At 38.1% G+C, this 12,068-nt stretch overlaps 1 protein-coding gene and 1 pseudogene across 1 annotated transcript; both read right to left on the bottom strand.

Annotated features, from left to right (window-relative positions):
* Positions 1-425: 425 nt before the first annotated feature.
* Positions 426-7,376, bottom strand: LOC142357695 (uncharacterized). Its single transcript, XM_075409248.1, has 4 exons — positions 6,933-7,376; positions 4,394-4,546; positions 1,107-1,570; positions 426-447 (listed from the first exon to the last, which is right to left on the bottom strand). Exons 1-4 carry the CDS (start codon positions 7,148-7,150, stop codon positions 440-442), a joined length of 843 nt encoding a protein of 280 aa, XP_075265363.1. The 5' UTR covers positions 7,151-7,376; the 3' UTR covers positions 426-439.
* Positions 7,377-8,884: 1,508 nt separating this feature from the next.
* LOC142357691 (T-complex protein 1 subunit zeta pseudogene) lies at positions 8,885-10,410 on the bottom strand (annotated as a pseudogene).
* Positions 10,411-12,068: the final 1,658 nt, after the last annotated feature.

Raw genomic sequence — 12,068 nt, forward strand, 5'->3', positions numbered from 1 at the left:
GAGACCTGTCAGGCTTAGAAAGATAGCATACACTAAGTTTAACCTTCGCACCCCCTAGCCCTCTAGTATAACATGCACACGACTGACAAGTGTAAAAATTGACATGATCATAGCTCCGAATCAGTACTGATATCAGACTTTCGATTTGACTTGCCCAGTACTGATAGTGACTCATCGTTAGGTCCGGGCAAGTGTTCATCTATTGATGTTTTTCACTCCCTAGGTCATGGTAATCACTAGATTTACAAGACAGGATCTATTGTTCGGTAATGCTTGTTACTATCGCGATGCCCTTCAGACAGATTGATGGATGGCCTTGATATTTAGACGAACAGTTAACCACTAAAACTGGCGCAGCAGAACTCTCACAAGAAGAGGTATGTATATTCACGAGTCTCGATGATTGTCAGTGATAACTCGTGATTGGACTGGATAGTTTTCATTCACCTGCATCATAAAATGTTCAGAGAAGTAGATTAACTTGCCCAAAGGCATCTAAAAGTAAGCAGACAACAGTACACAAAACTCAAGCTTTAGTTGGCCGGTTAGTTACAACATTATAAAAACTCGAGTCTGCTATTTTAAAACAACTGCTATTCTTAAACAGCATTATCTCCATCCCTGTTTATTGTTTCAAAGAACTCTGTAATGCAAAGTAATTCTGATTAGTTTGGAATTAATTTGTCTATTTTTACAACTGTAACAGAATCCTAACAATTGAATCAATTTATTGCACTAGAACACGTATTTGCATAAAAAGGCAGCTTGGACAACTATTTAGTTTCGAGAAAGCTAATTTACGCAATTTTGCACTGCAAGATTTGGAAGATTAAATTTACACCAAATAGGTGAAATTGCATTTTTTAACTCGTTCGCAAAAATCAAAACGAAGAAATAACAGCCAGTTCAAAACGACAGCTCAATTTCACTGATTTTGGGTTAAAATTAACTGGTTCTTATAATTTACAGCAAACAGAAAGATTTCTCCCCTTCTTGGAAAGCACGTGATATATGAATAAATTAACATTCTTGGCACAAACGTTGGATTCTGTAATTTATCGTTTCGATGATTTACTTCGCAGGTTTCTAATCACATACAAACTAACGGTTACGACTCCGACTCCTTGATACATTATGCGAGGAACCCAATCGATGTTCCTTCCTGGACTTCTCAAAATGAGCCTTGGGTAATTGTGGAGAATTGCTTCTGCTTTCACGGGATTGGCGACCTCTGCGCGATTGATGACCATTACATTCTTCATGATGACTGTAACGATGACTCGAATGACTTTTTCGACGGCGATGGTGTTGATTGTGGTTATGATTACTATACTCTCGATCTCTGCTTCGGTTTCGGTCATGACTTTGATGTCCGTGCCCATATTCATTGCTATCATCGTGATGATGGTGATTATGTTGACCGTTGCTATTAATGTGATGTTGGTCTCGGTAGTTTTCGTGACCATTAGGTCTACTGCTACAGTATTTGCTATCATCGTAGCTGTCGCCCCTAATTGGAGGGGGCGAAGGGCGGGGAGGGGAAACCTCTCTTCTTACCCGCTCTCGTGATCTGAAATTAGTTAAATACGTTACGAAATAAAGTTCCAAAAAATATCAGCTTACAAAATTAAAACGTAGCTGACTGATTGCCAGAAAATAGTCGCAATAGCTTTGTAGACCTGCAGTCTAAAAAATAGTAAAAAAAAGACATACCAAAAAAAATACCGCTTTTCATTAAGGGATGAGATGTTATATTTTGATTAAGAATCTGTATAAATTATTGCTGCCTCTAAAAGCTGCTCTTAAAATACCTTAATTAAGAGTGACACACATTCACTTGGCCTTATCTCTTTGAATTAAAGTGAACAAAAGTCAATCTCAAAGTGAGGAAGTCATTTTTGAGAGTGAGGTAAGTCACGTGTGAACAAAAACTTAATCACGCGAATGAACAAAAAACTAGCTCCACTAAGAGTGATAAATGACGTCACGCACGCACTTCAGTTGATATTGCATGAACGAATGAACAAAAAACTAGATTTGAAGTGGTTGTGACCTCATATGGTCGTAACAAAAATCTTGACGATGAAATAAAAAACATAGCCGTGAGAATTCCGCAAACGACTCGAAGTGCAAATCCACTTAAAGGCCATCCAACATCTCGTCAGGTCTCCACTAATTTATGATTATCATGAAACAAAACCATAAAACGAAAAAAAAAGAAACTCAGATCTGTTAAAATATGATCAAAATTTGTCTTAAATTGAGATCCCGAAATAACTATCTTTGCCACAATTACTTAATCAAAACAGCTATTACCAAATAAAACCACTTATGAGTTTTCTAAAACAAAACTTGAAGCCAAACCATGAAAAAAGGCACATACAAACTTGTACTAAAAAACTGGAAAAAGTTAATAAATTTTATTGTATTATAAAAGCACATAAATCCAAACAAAAACTCCTTTCGGCCAATAGGGTATCTAGATGCTCGCAAAAATAGGCAAGTCATAATCTAGGCTAAGAAACTTGTCTGTCTAAAAAACAGAAAATGAAACGAAAAACTGCAAAAAAAATTATGCATAATAGTTTCAATTTTCGCCATTTTCTCAACAAAAAATGCTTCATATCTACAAAACTGTAGCCACTTGTTATCTAAAAATTGCTCAAGTAATAGGGGTCTTTTGAATACCCATTTGAGGTAGTAAAACAAAACGATCGTCAAAAAATCGCAAAATTAGCCCAAAAATCAGCAAAATACATTAAAACCTCCGAATTAGCATAAAATTAATATGAATGTCGACACCTTCAAACCACTATCAAAACCAGCCTAAGATTAAAACATAATCATAACAAAAAACTTTCAAAATGGCGCACGTGAACGAAAAATTTTGCTCGCTTACAGATTTTTTTTCACACCTCGCTCTCTAGAAAACAATGATGTGAACAAAAAACCACTCACTTTTCGCTCCACTCTTCATTTTGTTCAGCAAAAAAATCACTCCAAATTTCACGTGTTTCAATATTCGTTTCCTGCTTCAATATTCACTCCAAAAAAATTGATTTTAAAAAGGAATTCTCCAATACTCCTCTTCAAATCGTAAACATAGCCGGCAGATTGCCGGAATAGCTGCGAAAGAATAGACCTGCGTGCCATATAATAGAGATAGAAACAGATAGATCTAAATTGAAAAAAAAATCGACGCCGCTCAAAAATCTAGGCTAAAAATACATTCAGCGATAAATTAATAAAGCTTGTTGAAATTCATTCCACAGAAGCCTCTTATTAGGGACATTTACTGCACATATGAGTTCCTTTGACCTTAAACAAATTCAAACTAAACTTAAGTTTTAAAGTGCAAAAGTCATTTTATTGAGTGAGGTAAGTCACGTATGATCAAAATCTAATCACGCAAATAACCTAAAAACTTTCACTAAAGCGAGTGAGAAAAGACGTCACGCGCGCAAATGCCGTTAGTGAGTGGAAGAAGTCATTCAGAAAATTTGACTTTTTCAGCTTTGCTGTGTAAACAAATGTAAAACGAAAATAGAACGTCAGACGACGAAACAAAAAACATAGCAGGACAAGTCCTGACGTACAATTCAAAGAATTTTCGGGTCTTTCCCATTATAGCCCCCCCAGCTTAGTGGTCAGATAACCTATAGCCCCCCCCCCCAATCATGGTAAATATACCATAATGGGGGGGGCTATGTTTTCATGGGGGGGGGGGGGGCTATAATGGGAAAGACCCGAATTTTCATTGACTAAACAGAAAACTAGACCTAGAACGGACTATGAATGGATTGCGAAAACCATTTAGAAAAAAATCCTATCCAAAAAATCGAAAAAAAACAGTAAAAACCAAAGTGAAATTGCCGCATGTGAACAAAAAACCACTAGCGAGAAATCGAATTTTTGTTCAAACACCGTTTTCTCACTCTTTAAATTTAAAGCGAAAAAATATTACGCCGCAAAACCACTCGCTTTTTCGCTCCACTTCCTGTTTCGGCGTGACCAAAATCACTACTCCAATTTGACTTCAAAAATCATGAAAATGTGTGAACAGATCTTTAAAAAAAAGACAGCGCCCCAATACAATTAAAACTCTTTGAATTGTAAAAAAAACCAAGAGCACCGCAATATAGCTACGCTCAGCTTACAGCTTCGCAGCTATAAAAACTAACAAAAGGCCAATAATAGCCCTAGCTATCGCTCTGCGGCTATTAATTAAAATTTGATCATAGAATGAAGAGCTATTTATATGTAGTGCTCGTTGGTCGAGTTCGGGTTTTGCAACTTCTTTTTATTGCGTTAGTGTTTTTAATTTCTCGATCATTTTCATAAATTTGAACCATATATTTGCCCGCTTTTTCCATCATGATTCTTTACGTCGTACCTGTGTCGCCTCGACGATGTATCTCTTCTACCTCTACTTCGACTACGTGAGTCTCGGAGCCTTCCACGAGAGTCCTTGTTCCTCATCTGTCCAGGTGTCTTGCGGTCACCCTCCGCAAATTGTACATTCATGTCATTGCCCTTCAGTCGCATTCTGTACAATTTAAATAATGACAACAGAAATTAACATCAGCCTAATTTTAAATCCGCATCTTTCATGAGCAAATCTGGACAGTTACTTAATACTTAACTAGGGATTGAATTTAACCCACCGATATCTTTCTTGAAATTTTGTGGTCTTTATTTCAATCTCTTGGTACCTTAGCCAGAACGGTCCTTTGCAATTGTGGCTTTCATAAATCACTGACGAAACAGTTCCATCAATATTGATCTAGCTTTTAATTGGCTGCCTTCAACCTTTATCCCAGGTTAGGTAGGATATAAGCTTGGTTCCTCTCATAAATATGAGTCAGAGCTGCGAAGGAGCGTCTAAATTGACGTCAAATCCCTGTATTCCTTTAAATGATCTTTGGGTGCAACCAAAGCAAAACTTTTATCTCAGCTTTCAATCAATTATCAATTCTCTTTAACCATCTTCATGAGCCTTTAATCTTTGAAGCCTGAAAAACAACCAAAAGCTTTAATAATGCGTAACAAAAAAATAACAATTGTGTTTAATTCGATATAATTTTTTAAAGTTTTAGTTCGATGTACACTCTCTCGTGAATAAGGGTAAACATGACCACTATTTTGTGCAACTCTTGCCACAACTTTGCAATTGCACTGTGTTAACGTCAATAACAGTTGATTCTTCCAGACTAACCCCACAAAAACTTAGACCAGACTCGAGAAAGAAAAAATCGTTTCAAAAAGCGTCATCAAACAACGTCCAAAAATTCAGATATTGTTAAACTGAGTGATTGATGAAATGTGACTTCATGAGATAAATTTACAGATTTCACGCAATAAATAAAGTGCCCTGTGATCAACTTCCATAGTCGACTGTCATTTTTGTGAGCACAAAAAGTCCGCCCTTTTTGACTGAGAGCTTCTTAAATTTTGCATATATGAACACCAAACGTGTATACGATAACCGAGTAACATGGGCCGAATTGCTCTCAAATGACAGATATTGGGCTGGCTTTGGTTTTAGCTAGCTTCAGCTACGTGTCGACAGCTACCGTACACTTAGACTACTGAGTCCCTAATCGGAATCAACGGCGCCCCAGAATTGTTTAAAAAGCTGCACTCGATTTCTCTTCAATTAGAGTGATATCTTCAGCTGGCCTTGATTAGAGGGCGGACGTCATGTGAGACCAAAAAATTATTCAAGTGAATGGAAGAGCAGCAACAGTGAGTGACATAGCGCTTACAACTCAGTACAAATTGCATGAATGAGCGCACGTATAAAACATGAAGCAGTGTGACATCAAAGGCCCTAGAAAAAATTTCAATGACAAATACAAACACTATTCCTCAAAACGCCTGGGAATCGACTTTGAAATTCAATTGCTGACAAAAAGATTTTATCAAACTTGAAAACAGAGAAACAAACCTCGTTTATATTAATTCTGCTTTTTTTAGAAGTCTCACAAAAAAACATAACCGACTAAACGTCGGAAGAATTGCTCTCGAACGACTAGTGGGAGCACTAATAAATTACAGCCCACTTCAGTCGGGGGGAGGGGGTCTAAATGGGACTAAGAAAATCAATAGTGGGCTTCAAATAACCACATTAGAGGTTAACATATACCACTATTAAGATTTAAAGTGAAAAATGGCACCAGTTTCGGCGACTTTTCATTTGACTTTTAGTATTAAATTGCCGCCAGTTGAATTCAGCTGCTTGAAAATGTGATTGAGAAATTTAGATTACTCGAAACGCAAACAGTCAAGGGCGTAAAAGTCACTCGAAAAGTCAAAATTGTCAAGCGAAAATTTTGCATAAAAAAGACACATACGTTTACAATAAATGCTATGAATTTCGTTCAAGAGCAATTGATCACGCCTAAACCTTCTCGCTCTTTCGGATCCTGATTAAAATGGAGACTCAAATTTCACTTCCGTCCAGTTGACCTCAAAAATCATAAAATGTGAATAGAACCACCCCAATGCAATCCGAGTTGTAAAAAATCCAAGAGAAGGCCAATAACAGCTCGTTCAGTAATAGAAATCAACACCTACTTGTATCAAGAAATTTTAATAACTCGTTGTTATTGAAAACAGTTGCTTGCAATCAAATCCTATTGAGAACACGCACTCCGGCGGATTTTATCAAACAAAAACAAATTTTAATTTTTCGATGGTGGAACGTGGATGAGTTTATGAAATGAACAACAGGTTCTCTGAAACGCAGATTGCATGTTTACTCAAACTTTTTATCTTAAAGATTTTAATTGTTAATCATTATTATTTTTTATAACTTGAGTAAACCATTCAAGAATCTTCAGGTTGCATGATAAACTACCAATAGCTTTCAATTGCACCCTTTCCGTTGGATTCCTTAGTTTCAGTCACTTAAGTCGTGGTAAAGTACCAACCTGTCCAAATTCTGCAATGCATCCTCTGCATCCCTCCAGTCATCAAACTGGACATACGCGAATCCTCTGGGCTCCCTTGTGTGGTAATCCAAAGGAATGTAAACATCTTTCACCCGACCATACCTCTCAAAAAGATTTCTCAACTCATCCACTCTGACGTCACGATGCACGTTCTTCACAAACAGCGAGCTATTCGCTGGTCTGGAGTATCGCGACATCGGTATCACAAGCACCAAGAGATACTTTTACACAACTTTTTTCAGGTTCAATAACTGGTTTTGAACTCAAATAATTGAAAACAACAAATAAACAAGGAACTGATCAACAACAAGTAAGTTAACTAAGTTGAGGACTCCAATAAAACTTTTGACCTTTAGGTCACACAATCAGAGCTCGCAGCTTTCAAAAGATAAAGCAAGTCTTCAAGACTAACTCTCAGCACCAATATCTGAAAATAAAACGGAAATTATTCACGAGCCATTGAACTCAATTGTCATTGATCGTTCAAACAAAGCGTTCACGCATTCCATTTCAAAATTTTCGAAAACCATGGTTTTTGTCTTTTGTACACTAAAGAACAAAACATAACCGACTAACGTCGGGCGAATTGCTCTCAAACGACCGGCGAGCGGTTGGCTTCGTCAGTAGCAAGGCACGGGGGGGGGGGTCACTGGGAGCTGATGGGGGCAACACTGGGTTGGGGGGGGTCAACAGCGCGGTGGGGATGGGGGTCAACGGGGGGGGGGGGGGGGGGGGGGGTTCTCAACCTCTCAGAACCGCCCTTCACACCATAAGTATAAGTATAAGTCTCCAAAACAGTTTGAGCTGAAACAGAGCTGAAAGGCTCTAAGAGCATTTAATGCCCGCTGGGCGCTACCTGTTTATCCCGTTTTTGAGGACGAAAAGTCAAAAAGCGTCAGACGAAAAATCGGTCAAGCGAAAAATCGCATAAAAAAAAGACCAACAGGACTAATATAATTGCTACAAACTTCGTTTGAGAGCAATTAACAACATGGTTTTTTGGAAATTATTATTTGGCAAATTGTACAGGTGAAAATTTAATGTATGTGCTATAACTCATACCTTAAATTTTTGCCTGTACAATGGCCAAAGAATAATTATAGGGCCATTTTTAATACCATGAGGCTCTCAACTTTCAGGAGACAATAGCTGAGCACGAGACAATAGCACACTTTTTTGGCTCACTGTGCTACCGCTGAGCATGTTACTGTCGTTCTTCTGACAGTAGCACACTGCTGTCAAAAAAACAACAGTAAAGGGTTGACGTTCGTTTCAGCTACCTTAGCTTAGGGAGCCCAGCCGTACTAGCTAAGAGAAACTAGGCATACAGTGGGTAGATGACGGGGGGGGGGGGGAGTTGAGTGAGGTCGAAACCTACTGAAAAAATTGCCCTTTCCGATAAGCAATTCTGCCTACTATCAGACCTTACCATACACTGCGACTTAAGGCCCCCGGGCCTTGCCAGTTTATCGCAATTCTTGGCAAAAGTCAAATCGCCAAAGCAAGTGAGAGAATATTCCAGAAAAAAGGTTAACAAAATACTTTGCATCAGAAACTTCCACAAGCACACTTATTGCTTCGAAAACTCGTTCGAGATTAGTAAACTATCTTGAGATCTCTGGTAAACTATCTTACGATTTCTGGCTCTCCGTTTCTCGCAATCATTGTTTCTCGCAATCATTATATAGCAGGGGCCAGAAAAAAGAAGCGGAACTTTAAGTCTAATAGTAAGCCTAGTGCTGACTGCTTCAGATATTTCAAGAATTGACAGGGTGTTACTAATTTATTTGATCGATAAGTTGTAACCTGTTTTTATCTCAGCGGTAAAATGTCACATTGAAGTCTACAGTTCGAATTCTACAAACCTGTTTGCTAAAAACCTTATTTACAAGCGACTGGCCTTATTTAAATTTCGAGTACGGAAACGAGCATGGATCAGAAACAATAAATTGAATACAATTCATTTTACAAGTAGTCATCATATCATATATTCACACTTTAAGCTCTTTATGTTCAACACGCTTCTATATATTCACATCATGGGAGCTATGATGATTCTTTTTCGATAATCAGATCTTTCCACCTTGCATTATATTATCAGTAAAAATTAGCAGCATGTAAATGATTTTAAGGAACAATGAATTCGATAACCAAAACTATTGAGATTTTGACCATCAATCATTTCGTGATTCCTATCCCGTAAAAGCGTCGCTTTGCGTTGAAAAATTTACATTCGTTGACTCAATTCTCTTGCGTAAGTGCTCGTAAAAGTGATTGTAAAATATTTATTAGCTTCTTTTTGCATGCGAGTCCGCGTTCACGTTTCAGCCTTAACTTGCATTTCTTGGGGATGAAATTGTTCGATCGTAACCTCTGTAAAAATTGCAATTTTTGGCATTTTCTGTTAATTTTGTGTGTGAGTATTCTTATCCTTTCAATGACGACATTCCTGCTTTCATGACTTCGTCTACCAGGAGTAGATTTGAGGCAATGACAGTGCATGAGTGAATCAGCTGCCTTTTTACGCAAAGGTTGTCTAGAACACCCAGAGCAACGGGGTCCATTGCCTTGCCAGTTTTGAGGTCAATACCAGGAAACTGCACCTGAAACACGAAGATCTTATATTCACTCCCCTTTTGATACATTTTTCTGACCAGTACTGAAATGAACACTATTCACTCTTAAAAATAGTGTAGCAATAATTACTTCAGGCAACTATTTGAATCGGAATTTTGATTTGTCTCTGTTCTTTCTACGCAACATCTGACGTAGGACAAAAACATTTGAACTATGTACTAGTAAAAGACAAGAGATTTTGCAAAATCTGTCAACCTGCGCCCGTTTTGTTTTTAAAGATCACTTTTTGGATTGCGTGAAAAAATGTACGGAACATTTCAGAAGAGAGAATGGAAGTGAGCTGACCTCTGCGGATCCAAGGCTGTCCATGAGAGTGACAATAGCTTCCTGTGCGTCCAGTCCTGCATTCTGAGCCAGTACTTTTGGTATGATAAGCAAGGCATCTGCATAGGCCTGGATTCCCAATTTCGCACGACCTGGAAACAATACCAAGTTCCCAAGTGAAAAAAACTAAGAGTAGCTAGATAATTTTGATAAACGACAACAGCCTAGAATATGACTCTGCACATACTTCGTTATTCAACGCCTGACAATGCGTCCGGTCAGAAGATAGAAGTCGTATTGGAGCGCTTACCATAGATGGCAAGGGGTTATAAAACCAGTCTCAATTATGCATTAATTAACAGGATCCATCTTTTTGGGCTCTTCTCCCAGTCATACAGTGATAGTTCTCTTCAATTACTTTGAGTAACTAACCTTGAACCTCCTTTTTGTATTTGAGCAATTCCTGGCTGGCATAGACTTCGAATGCGCCCGCTCCCGGAACCACACAGTCATCTTGAAGGGCATTCTTCACAGCTCGCAGACCTGAAGAAAATCTCTACACAACCGGCTGACCATAAAAGTTGCCTAAAAGGAGACACTCACTTTTGTTTCAACAAGCATCAAGTTCTCCAAAAAACGACAAAAAATAACCCACAGCTCGACATTTAACAGATTTGACCTTAAATAACTCATATAAGCTTCCCGTTAAAGTTAATAGTAAGAGCATTAACTGATAGTTAAAGAAAAATGTGTCTATTGCTTCTATTTCAGTGAAAACAATTCACCGTTCTTTACTTTTTAAAAATGAACTAGTAGTATATCGTGAGCAAAGCTGGGGGGGGGGTAAAAAGACGTACCTATGTATAAAGATTACGTATAGCCCACTTTCCCTCAAATCCCAAAGACGTACCTCACAGCATGATACCCAAGCTGTTCACACGAGGGGATTAGCAAGATAATCCTTTAATAATAGTTAGGATGACTCATTTACAGTTACGAACGACTTTTCAAAAACGTACCTCACAGTATGATAACCAAACTGTTCACACAAAGGGGGATTAGCTAGGTAATGTTTTGATATTAAATCAGATAAGATGACTCATTTACACTTATGTACAGCTTACGTGATTTTGAAAAATGTACCTCACAGCATGACACCCAAGCTGTTCACACGAAGGGGATTAGCAAGATAGTACCTTAACAACAAATTAATAAGGTCATCGACCCCCTACCAAATTACATTTTAATAACGTAAATTTCCAAAGACGTACCTCACAGCATGACACCCAAGCTGTTCACCCGAAGGGGATTAGCAAGAAAGTGACATCACAACAAATTAATAAGGTCATCGATCCCCTACCAAATTACATTTTAATAACATAAATTTCTAAAGACGTACCTCACAGCATGACACCCAAGCTGTTCACACAAAGGGCATTAGCAAGATATTACCTAAAGAACAAATTAATAAGGTCATCGACCCCCTACCAAATTACACTTTAATAACGTAAATTTCCAAAGACGTACCTCACAGCATGACACGCAAGCTGTTAACACGAAGGGGATTAGCAAGATAGTGCCTTAACAACAAATTAATAAGGTCATCGACCACCTACCAAATTATACTTTAATAACGTAAATATCCAAAGATGTACCTCACAGCATGACACCCAAGCTGTTCACACGAAGGGGATTAGCAAGATAGTGCCTTAACAACAAATTAATAAGGTCATCGACCACCTACCAAATTATACTTTAAAAACGTAAATGTCCAAAGACGTACCTCACAGCATGAAACCCAAGCTGTTCATACGAATCAGATTAGCAAGACAGTGCGTTAACAAATTATTAAGGACATTGACCCCCTACCATATTACAGTTTACTAATGTAAATTTCCAAAGACGTACCTCACAGCATGACACCCAAGCTGTTCTCTCAAAGGGGATTAGTTAGGTAATGTTTTAATATTAATTTAGATAGGGCGACTCATTTACGCTTATGTACGGTTTACGTGATTTTCAAAAGTGTACCTCACAGCATGATACCCAAGCTGTTCACACGAAGGGGATTAGCAAGACAGTGCCTCAACAAATTAGTAAGGACATTGACCCCCTACCATATTACAGTTTACTAATGTAAATTTCCAGAGATGTACCTCACAGCGTGACAGCCAAGCTGTTCGCATGAACGGGATTAGCAAGACAGTGTCTTAA

Source organism: Convolutriloba macropyga, unplaced genomic scaffold (assembly GCF_964194025.1).
Source record: "Convolutriloba macropyga unplaced genomic scaffold, txConMacr16.3 SCAFFOLD_865, whole genome shotgun sequence".
NCBI classification, from domain to species: domain Eukaryota; kingdom Metazoa; phylum Xenacoelomorpha; order Acoela; family Convolutidae; genus Convolutriloba; species Convolutriloba macropyga.

Coding starts and splice junctions, on each gene's coding strand:
- LOC142357695 (XM_075409248.1), bottom strand. CDS start 7,150: ATGTCGCGATACTCCAGACCAGCGAATAGCTCGCTGTTTGTGAAGAAC. Junction 4,547..6,932: donor GCATTGCAGAATTTGGACAG/GTTGGTACTTTA, acceptor TAAATTGTACAG/AATGCGACTGAAGGGCAATG. Junction 1,571..4,393: donor ACATCGTCGAGGCGACACAG/GTACGACGTAAA, acceptor AACTAATTTCAG/ATCACGAGAGCGGGTAAGAA.